This window comes from Doryrhamphus excisus, chromosome 5, assembly GCF_030265055.1.
Source record: "Doryrhamphus excisus isolate RoL2022-K1 chromosome 5, RoL_Dexc_1.0, whole genome shotgun sequence".
NCBI classification, from domain to species: domain Eukaryota; kingdom Metazoa; phylum Chordata; class Actinopteri; order Syngnathiformes; family Syngnathidae; genus Doryrhamphus; species Doryrhamphus excisus.
In genome coordinates, this window is record NC_080470.1 from 3,189,229 (window position 1) to 3,210,403 (window position 21,175).

The 21,175-nt window shown below is 41.2% G+C and overlaps 1 protein-coding gene across 1 annotated transcript in view; it reads right to left on the bottom strand.

The window, feature by feature from the left end:
• Positions 1–21,175, bottom strand: part of adamts10 (ADAM metallopeptidase with thrombospondin type 1 motif, 10) — a 73,483-nt gene that overhangs the window by 37,457 nt on the left and 14,851 nt on the right. The window contains exons 3-7 of the mRNA XM_058072326.1: positions 13,768–13,910; positions 13,479–13,688; positions 7,558–7,726; positions 7,090–7,292; positions 3,189–3,272 (exon numbers count right to left, since the gene is read on the bottom strand). Of these exons, the coding sequence (XP_057928309.1) occupies positions 3,189–3,272; positions 7,090–7,292; positions 7,558–7,726; positions 13,479–13,688; positions 13,768–13,910 (809 nt within the window). The remainder of the gene's footprint in view (positions 1–3,188; positions 3,273–7,089; positions 7,293–7,557; positions 7,727–13,478; positions 13,689–13,767; positions 13,911–21,175) is intronic.

Genomic DNA, 21,175 nt, shown 5'->3' on the forward strand with positions numbered 1-21,175 from the left:
CGTTTGACATCTCATCGTGAGCCTCGAAAACTTCCCCCATACTCCGTCAAATGTTTGTTCTTCAAATGCCGTAGTAAATTAAAGCTTTTTAACATGCTATATCCCTGCAAGATATTTTTCATGGCAAGTTTTGCAGGGTGTAAAATTTGGTTTGGCAGGCCCGCATAGTGTGAAGGAAAGAAAGAGGATGCTCTCTACGGGCTGCATGCTGGAATAGTACGAGTCACAGGTGATCGCGGTTGAAAGGCATTCAATGGTAATGGTAATGGTAATGGTTTTATTTCATTTGAACATGCATCAGATTACAATTGAATGCATCACATAATCAGTTCACAGTTCCACATGTCCAAAAGGAGTAGGAAGAAGCAAAGCTTATTAAATCCTACCCCTCCATCTGGTACTTTTACAATCAGTAACTGTTACATTTGTTCACTTCCTGCTTTCTTAATTTAATTTAATTTAATTTAATTTAATTTAATTTAATTTAATTTAATTTAATTTAATTTAATTTAATTTAATTTAATTTAATTTAATTTAATTTAATTTTATTTTATTTTATTTTATTTTATTTTATTTTATTTTATTTTAAAAATTAAGATATTTGAGAACAGTGGAATGTTTTATCAGAGCTTTTCTTGTAGAACAGGGGTCTCAAACACACGGCCCGCGGGCCAAATGTGGCCCACAGGACACTAAATTAAATTAAATTAAATTAAATTAAATTAAATTAAATTAAATTAAATTAAATTAAATTAAATTAAATTAAATTAAATTAAATTAAATTAAATTAAATTAAATTAAATTAAATTAAATTAAATTAAATTAAATTAAATTAAATTAAATTTAATTTAATTTAATTTAATTTAATTTAATTTAATTTAATTTAATTTAATTTAATGTAATGTAATGTAATGTAATTTAATTTAATTTAATTTAATTTAATTTAATTTAATTTAATTTAATTTAATTCTATTTTATTTTATTTTATTTTATTTAACTTTATTTTATTTTAATTTTTTTTGTCACGTACCGAAGTACGAGGTGATATGACCATTCATTCATTCATTTTCTACCACTTTTTCCTCACGAGGGTGCTGGAGCCTATCCCAGTTGTCTTCGGGCGAGAGGCGGGATACACTCACAATCACAGGGCACATATAGCCAAACAACCATTCACACTCACATTCATACCTATGGACAATTTGGAGTCGCCAATTAACCTAGCATGTTTATGGAATGTGGGAGAACATGCAAACTCCACACAGAGATGGCCGAGGGTGGAATTGAACCCTGGTCTCCTAGCTGTGAGGTCTGCGTGCTAACCACTCGACCGTCTTGCCGCCCGTGATATGACCATATATTTGTAATATAAGGTTTCCAGCTCATGTTTTCATCTGTTGTGATTAGGGATCGACCGATATGGGTTTTTTTTTCCGGCCGATGCCGATACCGATTTTTTTCCATCACTCTTAGCTGATGGCCGATTTTGCTTGGGCCGATATTTGTGGCCGATACTGCTTTTGCTCCCTCAATTTATATAAAAAATTACAATGATAACAAATATTACAGGTCTCATATATCGGCGAACCAACGCCCGTATCGGCCGATACCGATTCAAGTAAAGAATGTAAATATCGGCCCGATATATATCAGCCGGCCGATATATATGCTTAATTGTGATCCCCGGAAATGTATTTACCTTCACCTTTTCAATGTCTACACCGTCTATTTGTACAGTAAACCTGGGATATATCGGATTCAATTGTTCCCACTGGTTTTGTCCGATATAAGCGAAATCCGTTATATGCGTATACCGGAAAATGTCCGTTTTACGCATATATCGGATTTATATCCGGTATATGCGTAAATCGGATTTTATCCGTTATAAAAAGGCACTTCCTTGACTATGTTTCCAATGTACCTGGACTGGGCAATGAAAAGAGACGTAAGGTAATGAGAATTGAACTTTATTGGACTCTGAGCATAACAAATTGTTAATTAAGCTAGGCCCTGTTACGCCCGTCAGGCCTACGTTATTTCCAATAGTGAGGTTAAGATCTCATTCACTGCTGTGCTAGTATTATTGACGTCACTCACTTTTATATTTGTCCTAAATCTGGAGCCAGGAGAAAGACAATAGCCAGTGACATCAACAAGATTAGCATAACGATGCGGCCATCCGATATATGCCAGGGAAATTTAATGGAAATGCATTGGAACGGGACTGGAGATTTTGTCCGAAATATGCAAAATCCGTTATAAAAAATCCGATATATGCAATGAATTTTTATTGGAAATGCATTACAGAAAAATCGGTTCTTTTTTATCTGTTCGTTGTGAGCGAATTTCCGATATATCCGAGTCTGATATATCCGAGGTTTACTGTATTTGCTGGTACGTGTCCTTTCTGCTGTTAGCAAACTACATGATTTTAGTTTTATTTAAGTTCAACGACAATCTATTATCATCAAACTAATCTTTTTAGTGTGACCATTTCTTCTCTGACCTTTCTAATGATTTAGTCTGTACTCCCTCCGGAACAAAAATCAGTGGTATCATCCGCAAAATAATACCAGCTTTAAGTCTTTCGTAACTTTGGAGATATCATTGATGTACAAGTTGAACAGTTTTGGTTCCAGTATTGATTTATCGGTATATGCCGATCACGGTCCCCGATCAATGGGATCATTCCCGTATCGAAGAAATGTATGTAGTCACATAACTTGGAATGGTCTCATCCCACAGTACTTCCATTTTTAGACCCACTGCTTTCCTGATTTGACATTCCGGAGGCAAGAGTGCCTTTTTCCGACTTGGAAACAAGTCACAGTAGCTTTAACCAAGACTGCTTTCAATATCCTAAACCCCAACCTATCCTTGGAAGAAAGAAAGCAGTAATGATCCTAACATCTATGTCCTTACTCCAAGCCAAGTGGTAAGTTATGGAGCTAATTGCTAAGGCTTTAGGTAATGCATGAATCATTACTCTTCCGTTTTGGGTCAACAAGAGGAAACCCGCAAAAACCCCACAGTAATGACACTTTAATGCATCTTTCTAAAAAAAACTGTGAGAATGTCAACATTAGAATGCATCATCTCACCACACGCTGCTAACAGCTAGCTAATAAGGTCGTTAAAAAGAACTCAAAATGCTGGTAAGGTCATGCACAAGACAAGAGATTCCGTACCTGGTCCTCCATGAGCAGGATGAGCCGGGTTACTACGATGTTGACTGCATTCCCCAGGCTAGAATCCTGGAACAGTTTGGCAACCTGACCTCCAGGGAAACAAGAAAAGACCAGTCTTAAAAAGCTGTGGAAGAACTCCAAATAAAATACTCATTGACCACTTCAGTGGGCATCGGGATTTTTAAATGTCCTCCAATACAAAAGTGGATAAAAACAATTCAGCAATATCTTACTAAGAATCCTTCCTATCCAAGCAGGGGTGGGCAAACTACGGCTCGGGGGCCAAATGCGGCACGCTAAGCGTTTGAATCCGGCCCGCCAGTTGCGTCCAAAGTATTTAAACCTTTAAGATGCAAGCTAGCAACATGACTTTCTAGTAGTCAAGAGTCAAGTTGTAGTCAGGGATGTTCAAATACTCTTTAATAGTCAGTTTTTTATAGTATTTTGTTATTTCATGGGGTCTGATGTTTAAAGTAATCGTAATGGTAATTGCATCAGATTACAATTGAATGCATCACATTATCAGTTGAGCAGCACGGCGGATGAGTGGTTAGACCTCACAGCTAGGAGACCAGGGTTCAATTCCACCCTAGGCCATCTCTGTGTGGAGTTTGCATGTTCTCCCCGTGCATGCGTGGGTTTTCTCCGGGTACTCCGGTTTCCTCCCACATTCCAAAAACATGCTAGGTTAATTAGCGACTCCAAATTGTCCATAGGTATGAATGTGAGTGTGAATGGTTGTTTGTCTATGTGGGAATGTGGGAGGAAACCGGAGTACTTGGCGATGTGGTATTGGTGAAAAAAATTTTGGTTTTGTTGGTTTCTCATCATATTACAATGAAAAATAATGTATTTTTCTTTTAATATTTCCACTCCAGTCTACTAAAAGGACATTATATTTTCTCATAATATTACAAATTTATTCTCACAAAAATATGACTTTTTTCTCATAATATTTTGACTTTATTGCTGATTTTTTTCATTTTTGCTGTTTATTTTAGAATTTGGATGCACGGTGTTCGAGTGGTTAGCGCGCAGACCTCACAGCTAGGAGACCAGGGTTCAATTCCACCCTCGGCCATCTCTTGTGTGGAGTTTGCATGTTCTCCCCGTGCATGCGTGGGTTTTCTCCGGGTACTCCGGTTTCCTCCCACATTCCAAAAACATGCTAGGTTAATTAGCGACTCCAAATTGTCCATAGGTATGAATGTGAGTGTGAATGGTTGTTTGTCTATATGTGCCCTGTGATTGGCTGGCCACCAGTCCAGGGTGTACCCCGCCTCTCTTGTTCGAAGACAGCTGGGATAGGCTCCAGCACCCCCACGACAGTATCACTCGGATACTGTGAACATCCAGCAGCAACACAACATTTTGGCATGACTACTATTTTGATAAAAATATATACTGAATCAGGACTGCAAGGTGACCGGGTGGTTAGCACACAGGCCTCACAGCTAGGAGACCCAAGTTCAATTCCACCCTCGGCCATCTCTGTGTGGAGTTTGCATGTTCTCCCCGTGCATGTGTGGGTTTTCTCCGGGTACTCCGGTTTCCTCGCACATTCCAAAAAAACATGCTAGGTTAATTAGCGACTCCAAATTGTCCATAGGTATGAATGTGAGTGTGAATGGTTGTTTGTCTGTATGTGCCCTGTGATTGGCTGGCCACCAGTCCAGGGTGTACCCCACCTCTTGCTCGAAGACAGCTGGGATAGGCTCCAGCACCCCCCGCGACTCTCGTGAGGAAAAACGGTAGAAAATGAATGAAGTCCAGTACAACTTATGTATGTTTTTTTTCTACCTAAGTATGCATTTTTGGTCTTGTGCGACTCCGTAGCTACTTATAGTCCAAAAAATACGTTATAAACATCTCTGAAGAGGAATCCTCTGTGAGTCTGTGAAGTGTTAAAGTGCCAAGAGTGATAAAAATACCAACTGGCACTCCAAACTCCACTCTTGTCATTACGGGTGTCGACTGTAATTTGGCCCACTTTGCTCCACAACACTGAAAACAGCGTGGATAAAAACCTGCTTTCCAACAATAGCTGGTGAACAACCCTTCATTAGGTGCATTCCAAATGCAGTGTGTGTATTGCGAGGAACTACGTGGTGAGTGATTCCCAGTGGCAGAAATAGTGTCGCTGATGATACACAACCTCAGCCAGTCGGACCCAATTTTAGTATACATTTCATCATTTTGTGAATTATTGATTCTGTGTAGTTACAACATGAAGTAATATTCCGCTAGCGTTTAAGTCAGGTGGTCTCAAACACGCGGCCCGCTGGCCAAATGTGGCCCGCAGGACACTAGTTTGAGGTCCCCCGCCTTGATATGAAAGTTTAATGTTAGTGCGGCCCGCGCAAGTTTGATATGGATGCTGTATGGTATCATGTACCCAGAAAAAATTATTACATTTGATTAATGTTCATGTTAAAGGTTAAATAACTGTTAATAGTTATCCTCCCTATCCGTGTGGAAGTGGTAAGTTTTTGGCTATTTAAGTTGAAAGGAAATAACTTGAAGGCTACCGTTTAGGTCAGGGGTCTCAAACACGCGGCCCGCGGGCCAAGTGTGGCACGCAGGACACTAGTTTGAGGCCCCCGCCTTGATATGGAAGTTTAATGTTAGTGCGGCCCGCGCAAGTTTGATATGGATGCTGTATGGTATAATGTACCCAGCACGGCGGTCAAGTGGTTAGCGCGCAGACCTCACAGCTAGGAGACCAGGGTTCAATTCCACCCTCGGCCATCTCTGTGTGGAGTTTGCATGTTCTCCCCGTGCATGCGTGGGTTTTCTCCGGGTACTCCGGTTTCCTCCCACATTCCAAAAACATGCTAGGTTAATTGGCGACTCCAAATTGTGAGTGTGAATGGTTGTTTGTCTACGTTTATGTGCCCTGTGATTGGCTGGCCACCAGTCCAGGGTGTACCCCGCCTCTCGCCCGAAGACAGCTGGGATAGGCTCCAGCACTCCCGCGACCCTAGCGAGGAAAAGCGGTAGAAAATTAATGAATGAATGAGTTATCCTCCCTATTCGTGTGGAAGTGGTAAGTTTTTGGCTATTTAAGTTTAAAGGAAATAACTTGAAGGCTACCGTTTAGGTCGCTAGATCTCTAGTTTGCGAGTTAGCATGTGTCTCAAGACCCTGCAGTTGCGCAATATGTTGTAAATAAAAAGAGTATAAATGTGACTATAGTCGTGTTTTGTCATGTCTACAGGGCTCTAATAATGCTTTGTTCATTTTAATATGAAAAAAATAATTTGTCTACCCACCAACTATATGTGGTTTCTTAAGTTTTTATTATTTGCCGTTTTATTATTATTATATTTATGTATATTTATTATTTATTGATTTTCTTTATTCTTGATTTGTTTATTTATTTTTCATCTTATTTTGTGCAGAAAAATAAAAATTAAGATATTTGAGAACAGTGGAATGTTTTATCAGAGCTTTTCTTGTAGAACAGGGGTCTCAAACACGCGGCCCGCGGGCCAAATGTGGCCCGCAGGACACTAGTTTGAGTCCCCCGCCTTGATATGAAAGTTTAATGTTAGTGCGGCCCGCGCAAGTTTGATATGGATGCTGTATGGTATCATGTACCCAGAAACCCAGTATTATTATATTATTATTATTATTTATTTTTCATCTTATTTTGTGCAGAAAAATAAAAATTAAGATATTTGAGAACAGTGGAATGTTTTATCAGAGCTTTTATTGTAGAAAATCGGAACCAAAGCACTGAAAAAGTTTGTATATTTTTCTGCTTTTAATAAATGTGTTTGTTTTTTTTTTAAAAATCTGATGCGGCCCAGCCTCACCCAGACCCTAGCTCCAGTGCCCCCCAGGTAAATTGAGTTTGAGACCCCTGATTTAAGTCCATCTGTTGTGTAGTGAAACTTACAATATTCATAAGAGCCAGGATGTACTGTTCGATGTCTCGTCGACCGTGGTATCCCACCATCATCTTGTCAGCTACCACCAGCGTCTCCACGTAGCGCTCCCAGCTCACTGAACGCTTCAGTGGTAACTGGCCTCGGCCGACGTGATGCGGCGGCGTCTTCAGCGTCCTCTGCCACCATGATGAGCCTTTCATCGGCTTCTCATCTGAAGAACAGATGATACTCTCAAGTGAGATATTTCACCAGAAGACATCAGAAATCTTTCTGAAAAACACTTTAAGTGTCGCGGTTGGATACGGGCACACATGGATGTTTTTTTTTAACGTTTATTTGTCATAAAAAGAGCGCATATTTTCTCAGCAACGCCCTTGTAGCACAGACGGAGGACGTGGGGTGACAACCACATTCCATAAAGGAGCTAGCCATGTGGTCTGGACCAAAAAAATGAGCAGAATATTTCCAATTCTTACCAACGACTCCACAAGATTGGCCTTTGTACTGGTGGCGAAGCGATGAGCGCTTATAAACCACATGGGGGCGCCCCTCGGCTCTCTCCCCTCTCTCTGGATTGGATTGGTTAGCTGGCGACACCAGAGGTTCAATCAAGAACTCCTCTTCCCCAGCAACGATCACCCCGTGCTGCAGAGATACAGAATAAGAAGGGATAGACATACAATCTATCACAGGGGTCTCAAACACGCGGCCCGCGGACCAAATGTGGCCCGCAGGACACTAGTTTGAGGCCCCCGCCTTGATATGTAAGTTTAATGTTAGTGCGGCCCGCGCAAGTTTGATATGGATGCTGTATGGTATCATGTACCCAAAAAAAATAATTACGTTTGATTAATGTTCATGTTAAAGGTTAAATAACTGTTAATAGTTATCCTCCCTATCCGTGTGGAAGTGGTAAATTTTTGGCTTTTTTAAGTTTAAAAGGAAAAAACTTGAAGGCTACCGTTTAGGTCAGGGGTCTCAAACTAGTGTCCTGCGGGCCACATTTGGCCCGCGGGCCGCATGTTTGAGACATATACATTTCATCATTTTGTGAATTATTGATTCTGTGTAGTTACAACATGAAGTAATATTCCGCTAGCGTTTAAGTCAGGTGGTCTCAAACACGCGGCCCGCGGGCCAAATGTGGCCCGCAGGACACTAGTTCGAGGCCCCCAGCCTTGATATGAAAGTTTAATGTCAGTGCGGCCCATGCAAGTTTGATATGGATGCTGTATGGTATCATGTACCCAGAAAAAATTATTACGTTTGATTAATGTTCATGTTAAAGGTTAAATAACTGTTAATAGTTATCCTCCCTATCCGTGTGGAAGTGGTAAATTTTTGGCTTTTTTAAGTTTAAAAGGAAAAAACTTGAAGGCTACCGTTTAGGTCAGGGGTCTCAAACGAGTGTCCTGCGGGCCACATTTGGCCCGCGGGCCGCATGTTTGAGACATATACATTTCATAATTTTGTGAATTATTGATTCTGTGTAGTTACAACATGAAGTAATATTCCGCTAGCGTTTAAGTCAGGTGGTCTCAAACACGCGGCCCGCGGGGCAAATGTGGCCCGCAGGACACTAGTTTGAGGCCCCCGCCTTGATATGAAAGTTTAATGTTAGTGCGGCCCGCGCAAGTTTGATGTGGATGCTGTATGGTATCATGTACCCAGAAAAAATTATTACGTTTGATTAATGTTCATGTTAAAGGTTAAATAACTGTTAATAGTTATCCTCCCTAGCCGTGTGGAAGTGGTAAAATTTTGGCTTTTTTAAGTTTAAAGGAAAAAACTTGAAGGCTACCGTTCAGGTCAGGGGTCTCAAACTAGTGTCCTGCGGGCCACATTTGGCCCGCGGGCCGCATGTTTGAGACATATACATTTCATCATTTTGTTAATTATTGATTCTGTGTAGTTACAACATGAAGTAATATTCCGCTAGCGTTTAAGTCAGGTGGTCTCAAACACGCGGCCCGCGGGCCAAATGTATTATTACATTTGATTAATGTTCATGTTAAAGGTTAAATAACTGTTAATAGTTATCCTCCCTATCCGTGTGGAAGTGGTAAGTTTTTGGCTATTTAAGTTTAAAGGAAATAACTTGAAGGCTACCGTTTAGGTCGCTAGCTCTCTAGTTTGCGAGTTAGCATGTGTCTCAAGACCCTGCAGTTGCGCAATATGTTGTAAATAAAAAGAGTATAAATGTGACTATAGTCGTGTTTTGTCATGTCTACAGGGCTCTAATAATTCTTTGTTCATTTTAATCTGAAAAAAATAATTTGTCTACCCACCAACTATATGTGGTTTCTTAAGTTTTTATTATTTGCTGTTTTATTATTATTATTATATTTATTTATTACTGATTGATTGATTTTCTTTATTCTTGATTTGTTTATTTATTTTTCATCTTATTTTGTGCAGAAAAATAAAAATTAAGATATTTGAGAACAGTGGAATGTTTTATCAGAGCTTTTATTGTAGAAAATCGGAACCTGACAAGAACGGGTGACAACGCTTTCGATTCTGTTTAGATGTGCCGGCCTCCACTCGGTGCCAGCTTCTCTGTTCCATTCACCGCGGCAGCTTTCAAAGAGCATCTAATCCCATAATAAAGTTAGTGATGCTCCCCTGGACATACCACCCGCTCGCTGGTTGAATGTGTTCATGCTGGTCTGCCCAACAGTAATTAAATGCGCATTTTATTAACGCTTTGTGAACACATTTAATCCTCAGCTGCGCATGCAAGTGTTATTGCAGAGCCTGCTGTTTGCGCTGAGAGGATACATGGCTATGCTGAGATATGATTCGGACTAAGATTGATTCATTTTCTACCGCTTATCCTCACGAGGGTCGCGGGGATACTGGAGACGCTCCCATTCACACTCACATTCATACCTATGGACAATTTGGAGTCGCTAATTAACCTAGCATGTTTTTGGAATGTGGTGGAACGTTTGATTAATGTTCATGTTAAAGGTTAAATAACTGTTAATAGTCATCCTCCCTATCCGTGTGGAAGTGGTAAGTTTTTTGGCTATTTAAGTTTAAAGAAAATAACTTGAAGGCTACCGTTTAGGTCAGGGGTCTCAAACACGTGGCCCGCAGGACACTAGTTTGGGGCCCCCGCCTTGATATGAAAGTTTAGTGTTACTGCGGCGCCGCGCAAGTTTGATACCGATGCTGTATGGTATCATGTACCCAGAAAAAAATTATTAAGTTTAATTAATGTTCATGTTAAAGGTTAAATAACTGTTAATAGTTATCCTCCCTATCCGTGTGGAAGTGGTAAGTTTTTGGCTATTTAAGTTGAAAGGAAATAACTTGAAGGCTACCGTTTAGGTGGCTAGCTCTCTAGTTTGCGAGTTAGCATGTGTCTCAAGACCCTGCAGTTGCGCAATATGTTGTAAATAAAAAGAGTATAAATGTGACTATAGTCGTGTTTTGTCATGTCTACAGGGCTCTAATAATGCTTTGTTCATTTTAATATGAAAAAAGTAATTTGTTTATAGACAAACAACCATTCACACTCACATTCATACCTATGGACAATTTGGAGTTCCAATTAACCTAGCATGTTTTTGGAATGTGGGAGGAAACCAGAGAAAACCCATGCATGCATGAGGAGAACATGCAAACTCCACACAAAGATGGCCGAGGGTGGAATTGAACTCGGGTCTCGTAGCTGTGAGGTCTGCGCGCTAACCACTTATGCACCCCAAAGTGATGCATCTCCTTTCCAAATGTCCTCTTAGCAGCTTAGCAGTCCTATGTTGTGGTGTGTTGTGGGGATGACTTCATCACAATAGGAAGCAGGAGTTTAGAACATTCAGTCACCTCCTTTTTTCCTCACAAATCTTTGAACTTAATCCTGGTAGTGACAGTTGGGACTAAGAGCGGCCTGTAATGGTGATCGGTGATTAATTAATTTTCACTTCCATGATGGTGGCTTTCCTTTTCTTTGACACACTGTCGCTTGGGAGATGTAATGATGTCCAAAAAAGTTAACTATAAGTTATGATGTGGTGGTGGTGGCCTCACGGCTTGGAGACCCAAGTTCAATTCCACCCTCGGCCATCTCTGTATGGAGTTTGCATGTTCTCCCCGTGCATGAGTGGATTTTCTCCGGGTACTCCGGTTTCCTCCCACATTCCAAAAACATGCTAGGTTAATTGGCGACTCCAAATTGTCCATAGGTATGAATGTGAGTGTGAATGGTTGTTTGTCTATATGTGCCCTGTGATTGGCTGGCCACCAGTCCAGGGTGAACCCTGCCTTTCGCCTGAATTCAGCTGGGATAGGCTCCAGCATACCCCCACAATCCTAATGAGGATAAGCGGCATAGAAACTTACAAGAAGAAAGTTGAAATAGTTAACAAAACTGGAAAATTAGCTGTAATTTTGCAAGTATAAAGTCAAAATATTGAGAAAAAAATTGGCAATTTGACAAGAATAAATTTGTAATATTATGAAAAAAATAATGTCATTTTTAGAAGCAATGACTGGAAATATAAAAAAATATTCTTCAAAGTTGTAAAATTATGAAATAGATTTGTAATTTTTTGAAAATTAGGTTGGGGAAAATGTTCTAATATTATGTGAATAAAATCCTAATATTACTAAAAGAAAATTATTTCAAATATTTGGATTTTTTTTTTTATGTAGGCAGACCTCAATAAAAGCTATGTATTAAGAGTGGGTTTTCTCCGGGTACTCCGGTTTCCTCCCACATTCCAAAAACATGCTAGGTTAATTAGCGACTCCAAATTGTCCATAGGTATGAATGTGAGTGTGAATGGTTGTTTGTCTATATGTGCCCTGTGATTGGCTGGCACACATTGTATTCTTCAATGCCCAGCACGAAGGCACACAAAGCCTTCTTGTGCCGGTTTCGTGGCGTGGCGTTTCGAGTCACGTATTTACAGACCAAAATTACGTTGACTATTCATTTTTTGGTAGCCCGTTATTAACCATGAAACGTTGTAACACGGAACAGAAAGCGAGGACCATCTGTATACGCTTTCATAGTTACAACCAGCTGAGGGCAACCATAACACAGATGTGCCTCGCAATGGAAACGAGTGTGAGGCCCCTGAAGGCTTTGCTTTTTCAGTGTTTTCCGTGACGCCACCATAGAAGGGGAACCACTGATGGAATAATCCAATGATAGTACCTGTCACAGGAAGTCATTACAATATACCGTATAAACCGCCTGACTGCATGGTTGACTAGTGGTTAGTGCGCCACACAGCTAGCAGACCAGGGTTCGATTCCCCGTCTCTCTGTGTGGAGTTTGCACATTTTCCCCGGGTACTCATGGGCTCAGGGCCGCACTTTGGACACCCCTGCTTTATACACTCTTTGTAAATATCAAAAATCCATATTTAGTTAGGAGCATGTTTTGGTGTAATACGAATACAACGGAAAATAATTGTAAAATAACAAATTAAGGGCTGCACGGCAAATGTCTATACCCGACCCAAGTTCGATTCCAACGTCGGCCATCTCTGTGTGAAGTTTGCATGTTCTCCCCATTTTCCCCAGGTACTCATGGGCCCAGGGCCACACTTTGGACACCCCTGCTTTATACTTTCTTTGTAAATATCCAAAATCCGTATTTAGTTAGGAGCATGTTTTGGTGTAATATGAATACAATGGAAAATAATTGTAAAATAACAAATGAAGGGCTGCACGGCGGATGTCTATACCCGACCCGAGTTCGATTCCAACGTCGGCCATCTCTGTGTGGAGTTTGCATGTTCTCCCCATTTTCCCCGGGTACTCATGGGCCCAGGGCCGCACTTTGGACACCCCTGCTTTGTACACTCTTTGTAAATATCCAAAATCCGTATTTAGTTAGGAGCATGTTTTGGTGTAATATGAATACAATGGAAAATAATTGTAAAATAACAAATTAAGGGCTGCACGGCAAATGTCTATACCCGACCCGAGTTCGATTCCAACGTCGGCCATCTCTGTGTGGAGTTTGCATGTTCTTGTGGGTTTTCTCCAGGTACTGCGGTTTCCTCCCACATTCCAAAAACATGCTAGGTTAATTGGCAACTCCAAATATATTATAATAATATAAAATAAATATAATAAATAAATTAATAATAATAATTAATAATTATAATAAATAAATTATAATATTTTGACTTTATTGATGATTTTTTTCATTTTTGCTGTTTATTTTAGAATTTGGATGCACAGTGGACAAGTGGTTAGCGTGCATGCGTGGGTTTTCTCCGGGTACTCCGGTTTCCTCCCACATTCCAAAAACATGCTAGGTTAATTGGCGACTCCAAATTGTCCATAGGTATGAATGTGAGTGTGAATGGTTGTTTGTCTATATGTGCCCTGTGATTGGCTGGCGACCAATCACTCGTGGAAGTTGCACTCTTACCAGGCCGTTACAGTTGCTGAGAGCCACTTTGCTGGAGTGCGGCTGGTCCTGGAGGTGTCCTATATAATGGCAGTGGGGAGAGTAAGGGTGACTCCAGGCTAATCTGCCTCTTTTCCAGTACTCCACCCTGAACTGGCGGGAAAGCAGGCCTCCCTGCAGGGTCAGGTTCAGCAGAAAGTTGTGGCGGGACGTAGAGACCTGATAGTAGAGCTGAAAGAAGGAGGAATAGTTTCAATATCTGCTACATTTTATAGATATGCATAACTAAAAGAGACAAAAAATAACATACAGAGGTGTCGGCTGGTATTTTTTCTTCTGTGTTGCGTCTTTTTCTTCGATGCGGAGAGGGTCTTGTGTGCGGTGTCCCACCATCAGGTCCTAAGCGTACCGGAATTGCAATCTCATATTGGCCTAGACTGGACAGGAAGGCAGCTATGGAAAGAAACATCAAATTAAAATTAATCAAACATAGGTTGATATCACAGTGATTTTCAACCACTGTGCAATGCACGGCGAGAACATGCAAATTCCACACAGAGATGGCCAAGAGTGGAATTGAACCCTGGTCTCCTAGCTGTGAGGTCTGTGCGCTAACCACTCGACCGCCGTGCAGCACATGGCTGACTCCTATTCCTCTAAATCCTCCAGCTAGATTGATATTGAAGTTGTACTTGGATTTTGGATCAACATTTGCAATAAAACATTTGCAATATAAATGGCCGAAAATGAACATAATAGGTCCCCTTTAACACATGGCTGACTCATTCATTGAATTTCCACCGTCGCGGGGGTGCTGGAGCCTATACCAGCTGTCCCACCCTGGACTAGTGGCCAGCCAATCACAGGGCACATATAGACAAACAACCATTCACACTCACATTCATACCTATGGACAATTAAATAGTAGTCATACCAAAATGTTGTGTTGCTGCTGGATGTTCACAGTATCCGAGTGATACTGTTGTGGGGGTGCTGGAGCCTATCCCAGCTGTCTTGGGGCGAGAGGCGGGCTACACCCTGGACTGGTGGCCAGCCAATCACAGGGCACATATAGACAAACAACCATTCACACTCACATTCATACCTATGGACAATTTGGAGTTGCTAATTAACCTAGCATGTTTTTGGAATGTGGGAGGAAACCGGAGTACCCGGAGAAAACCCACGCATGCACGGGGAGAACATGCAAACTCCACACAGAGATGGCCGAGGGTGGAATTGAACCCTGGTCTCCTAGCTGTGCAGCCCTGGTTCAGTATATTTTTCACCAAAATGTTGTGTTGCTGCTGGATGTTCACAGTATCCGAGTGATACTGTCGTGGGGGTGCTGGAGCCTATCCCATCTCCCCACAGAGATGGCCGAGGGTGGGGATAGACAAAATAAGAAGCCAAAAAGTTACCACTTCCACACAAAATAGAAGGAGAACTCATTCATTCATTCATTTTCTACCGCTTATCCTCACGAGGGTCGCTGGTTGTGCTGGAGCCTATCCCAGCTGTCTTTGGGCGAGAGGCGGGGTACACCCTGGACTGGTGGCCAGCCAATCACAGGGCACATATAGACAAACAACCATTCACACTCACCATTCATACCTATGGACAATTTGGAGTCGCCAATTAACCTAGCATGTTCTTTGGAATGTGGGGTCTCATTTGGAATGAGACCTCACACAGAATTAAGGCTACAGTAACGACAAAAAAAAACAGTCATAAACAAAATAACAATGAACCCACTCCACATGGCAACAAACACACGTGAATTTAAAAGACTTTTTACATTTAACGCTATAAAAGAGTCCCATTAAAATTACAGTGTCTGTGTTGCTTTGATTCCTGTAGCGACAGATCCACACCAGATGGTCCGAGCATGAGAGTAACCATCGGGGCGGTGTTTGTTTAATTTTTTCCAGAACACCACCACCGCCGTGTCTTTATCGCGTTCAAACATTTAGTAGGAGACAAGACATTAACATGCGTGGTTAAACAGTGATGACAGCGCTGATGTTTATATATTGATGGCTAGCACATGATCCCCGAGTAAGACACCCCCCCCACCCCCTCCTGACTTCATTGCATCCATCTACAAAAACAGTGACAGTAGTCACATCTGCTGTTGTTTCTTTTCTGACAAAGCAGGGCGGCTGCGGTGCATTTTGCAGAACAAATAAACCCTTTTTGACCACAATTTTTAACAGATTTGACCGTAGAAGCATAGCGTTGGTACACAAAGTATTTGACCTCACCTGGAAAGGTTGCACATGCCAGTTAATTTGGGCCTAAATGCTAAATTGAGGTAATTTCATCTATGAGTGGAAGGGCATCTGTTAGAATAAAATGTAAATAGAATGAATATAGTATTAGTTATCACCCTTATATCCATTTGCTTAGACCAGGGGTCTCAAACACGTGTCCACTAGTTTGAGGGCCCCGCCTTGATATGAAAGTTTAATGTTAGTGCGGCCCGCGCAAGTTTGATACAGATGCTGTATGGTATCATGTACCCAGAAAAAATTATTACGTTTGATTAATGTTCATGTTAAAGGTTAAATAACTGTTAATAGTTATCCTCCCTATCCGTGTGGAAGTGGTAAGTTTTTGGGCTATTTAAGTTTAAAGGAAATAACTTGAAGGCTACCGTTTAGGTCAGGGGTCTCAAACACGTGGCCTGCAGGACACTAGTTTGGGGCCCCCGCCTTGATATGAAAGTTTAGTGTTACTGCGGCGCCGCGCAAGTTTGATATGGATGCTGTATGGTATCATGTACCCAGAAAAAATTATTACGTTTGATTAATGTTCAAGTTAAAGGTTAAATAACTGTTAATAGTTATCCTCCCTATCCGTGTGGAAGTGGTAAGTTTTTTGGCTATTTAAGTTTAAAGAAAATAACTTGAAGGCTACCGTTTAGGTCAGGGGTCTCAAACACGTGGCCCGCAGGACACTAGTTTGGGGCCCCCGCCTTGATATGAAAGTTTAATGTTACTGCGGCGCCGCGCAAGTTTGATACTGATGCTGTATGGTATCATGTACCCAGAAAAAATTATTACGTTTGATTAATGTTCAAGTTAAAGGTTAAATAACTGTTAATAGTTATCCTCCCTATCCGTGTGGAAGTGGTAAGTTTTTTGGCTATTTAAGTTTAAAGAAAATAACTTGAAGGCTACCGTTTAGGTCAGGGGTCTCAAACACGTGGCCCGCAGGACACTAGTTTGGGGCCCCCGCCTTGATATGAAAGTTTAGTGTTACTGCGGCGCCGCGCAAGTTTGATACCGATGCTGTATGGTATCATGTACCCAGAAAAAAATTATTAAGTTTAATTAATGTTCATGTTAAAGGTTAAATAACTATTAATAGTTATCCTCCCTATCCGTGTGGAAGTGGTAAGTTTTTGGCTATTTAAGTTTAAAAGGAAATAACTTGAAGGCTACCGTTTAGGTCGCTAGCTCTCTAGTTTGCAAGTTAGCATGTGTCTCAAGACCCTGCAGTTGCGCAATATGTTGTAAATAAAAAGAGTATAAATGTGACTATAGTCGTGTTTTGTCATGTCTACAGGGCTCTAATAATGCTTTGTTCATTTTAATGTGAAAAAAATAATTTGTCTACCCGCCAACTATATGTGGGTTAAATAACTGTTAATAGTTATCCTCCCTATCCGTGTGGAAGTGGTAAGTTTTTGGCTATTTAAGTTTAAAGGAAATAACTTGAAGGCTACCGTTTAGGGTTTTTTTTGGAAAATCTCATCCAGACCCGAGCTCCAGTGGCCCCCCAAGTAAATGGAGTTTGAGACCCCTGGTGTACACAAAAGATGCTCAAACTAGGGCTGTCAATCGATTCAATATTTGATCGTGACTAATCGCATTTTTTTGTCCATAGTTCACTCACAATTAATCACATTTAATCGCAGATTGAAATAAGTTTTTATCTATAATAAGTAGGGGAAATTTCTTTGTGGTAAACAATTTTGCCATTTTTTTATTATTATTATTATTATTATTATATGTATTTATTACTGATTGATTGATTTTCTTTATTCTTGATTTGTTTGTTTATTTTTCATCTTATTTTGTGCAGAAAAATAAAAAGTAAGATGTTTGAGAACAGTGGAATGTTTTATCAGAGCTTTTCTTGTAGAAAATCGGAACCAAAGCACTGAAAAAGTTTGTATATTTTTCTGTTTTTAATAAATGCGTCTTTTTTTTGGGGGGGCTGATGCGGCCCAGCCTTGCCCAGACCCTAGCTCCAGTGGCCCCCAGGTAAATTGTAGTTTGAGACCCCTGGCTTAGACAATAGAAAGTGTTTGAATGCGCTGAAGAAGAAATGTTCCTGTGACCCTAATCAGAGACCCCCAGCGACCCCAAAGGTCCTGGAGGTGCCTGGATGCGCCAACAGAAAACCCTTGCAGATGTTCATGTTAATCCTGCAAGAATGTGTCAAGATAAGAACTCGTAAAATAATAAAAGTAATCACTCTCACATATTCACACACGCATATAGACAAACAAATACAGCTCATGCAACTGCCCCCCCTCCGTTAGAGTTGCACGACCATGTAGTAGGGACCCCGGGTATGTGGTTTAACTCTCCTCGCTGCGAGTAACTTTGAATATTATTGTCTTTCTCTTCTGTATTTCTGTATTGAAGTGTTTTTAAAGTGTCACAGGAGTTTGAACCTGACAAGTTTCTCCTATCAGAAGAGGAAGGAAATACTTGACTTTGGATGGAAAAATGGTCCTCCCTACATGAGGATCATGAGGTCAGACAGACCTCAGACCGAAAGCCTCTTTTTGAAACAATTGACGAGAGGAAGATACAGTGAAAACTGATAATAAATTCATAACTATACACTTTTGTCAACATGCACTTACATCCTAACGTTAAACTATTCATGTAAAACTGGACATTACAGTATGTATGCAATGTAGGGTATGAATTACATTGTTTTTCTTGTTCCAAAGCAAACTAAAGCCCAACCTCTTGTTGAAAGCCATATTAGTCCTCTCAGGTCCCTACATAAACACACAGACACTCGGAAAATAAACCATATTCTCTGGACAACATTAGACCCTGTGATGCTGCTATTTATAATAAATAACTCCAATAATCACTGAAAAAAAATACCCATAGTACACAATAATACAGTAGTTACTGAGGAACTTGTGACAAACTAACAAGGTGAGGTAAGTTGGTTCCTAAGTCCCTAAGTGTTACTTATTTCGCCGAATGCTCTGCAAACATTCCGAAATGAGGGAAAAAAAAAAAAACAGAAATGCCAGCATCGCTGCGACGCCCGGGGCTTGTTCCTATCGCTGCGACATTATTCTCTAGACAATATTAGACCCTGTGATGCTGCTATTTATAATAAATAACTCCAATAATCACTGAAAAAAATACCCATACTGTGCTCTTGGTTCGTTACCGTGAACAAATCAAGCGTTACCATTTCTGCGACGTGCTGCAAAACGTAACTTCCCCTTAGCGTTGATCGCGTGGGACTCGTCACTTTCTAATTTTACGGTAAAGTACGGTAAAGTGTTAGCTATTTCGCCGAATGCTCTGCAAACATTCCGAAATGAGGGGAAAAAAAAAAAAACATAGAAATGCCAGCATCGCTGCGACGCCCGGGGCTTGTTCCTATCGCTGCAACATTATTCTCTGGACAACATTAGACCCTGTGATGCTGCTATTTATAATAAATAACTCAAATAATCACTGAAAAAAATACCCATACTGTGCTCTTGGTGCGTTACCGTGAGCAAATCAAGCGTTCCTTTCCTGCGACGTGCTGCAAAACGTAACTTCCCCTGAGCGTTGATCGCGTGGGACTCGTCACTTTCTAATTTTACGGTAAAGTGTTACTTATTTCGCCGAATGCTCTGCAAACATTCCGAAATGAGGGAAAAAAAAACAACATAGAAATGCCAGCATCGCTGCGACGCCCGGGGCTTGTTCCTATCGCTGCGACATTATTCTCTAGACAACATTAGACCCTGTGATGCTGCTATTTATAATAAATAACTCCAATAATCACTGGAAAAAATACCCATACTGTGCTCTTGGTGCGTTACCGTGAGCAAATCAAGCGTTACCGTTTCTGCGACGTGCTGCAAAACGTAACTTCCCCTGAGCGTTGATCGCGTGGGACTCGTCACGATCTCATTTTACAGTAAAGTACACAATAATACAGTAGTTACTGAGGAACTTGTGACGAACTGATGCTCTGCAAACATTCCGCAATGAGGGGAAAAAAAAAACATAGAAATGCTAGCGTCGCTGCGACGCCCGGGGCTTGTTCCTATCGCTGCAACATTTGTATAGTACAAAATGTTTGCAAAGCAATCTGTCATTCTCACCTCCATGTGTACGCAAACTACAATTGAATAAATTAAAACAGACCAATTTTGGAAATCTGAGGAAAATACAGCTGGAATAGGTGCAGATTCTGGAAGATTTAGAAAGCTTTCTGTGCGGATAATCATATGTAGCTGCTCTATAGGAGTCCACAACTCAATATAAGTGGCCAAAAATGAGGGTTTTCGGGGGTGCTGGAGCCTATCCCAGCTTCTTCGGGCGAGAGGCGGGTTACACCCTGGACTGGTGGCCAGCCAATCACAGGGCACATATAGACAAACAACCATTCACACTCACATTCATACCTATGGACAATTTGGAGTCGCTAATTAACCTAGCATGTTTTTGGAATGTGGGAGGAAACCGGAGTACCCGGAGAAAACCCACGCATACACAGGGAGAGCATGTAAACTCCACACAGAGATGGCCGAGGGTGGAATCGAACTCAGGTCTGTGCACCAACCACTTTACACCGTGCAGCCTGTATGTCATTTATTCATTTTCTACCGCTTATCCTCATGAGGGTCACGGGGGTGCTGGAGCCTATCCCAGCAGTCTTTAGGCGAGAGAGGCGGGGTACACCCCGGACTGGTGGCCAGCCAATCACAGGGCACATATAGACAAACAACCATTCACACTCACATTCATACCTATGGACAATTTGGAGTTGCCAATTAATCTAGCATGTTCCACACAGAGATGGCCGAGGGTGGAATTGAACCCTGGTCTCCTAGCTGTGAGGTCTGTGCGCTAACCACTCGACTACCGTGCAGCACATGGTTGACTCCTATTCCTCTAAATCCTCCTGCTAGATTGATATTGACGTTGTACTTGGATTTCGGATCAACATTTGCAATAAAAGAGTCTCTCTGAATCTGAATTAGATTTGATCAGCTCCCAAATCCTCTCTCTTCAATTGCCATTGTTCGCTAGTGACAGATGCTAACAAGCCTAAATGGAGAATCCAAGTTGTAGCCCTAAATGTGCCTCAGACACTTATTACATTCACATCTGTTGGAGGGGGTGACGGGGTCAGAGGTCAGGTTGAGGAAATACACAATCACATCCTTGTTCAGAATGACGAGACAGACACTAAGGGGATTTATGTCGTTGCCGTAGGGGATTTTTAGTCCTTCTAGCCTCAGTGCGTATACAAGAAAGGCACAGAGAGGCATGGATCCTGTATGGTAAGATCCAAGGTACCACGAAAGCATGATTTGTGGGGCGTGCAGGGGTTGGGGGTTGAGTTGCAAGTGTAGCCTAATTTAAGACAGGCAGCTCTGTGGTTTGCATGAGCTGCTCGATCAAGTGTTATTTATTTTCATGGGTGCGCTCACATTAGGTAATCTGTAC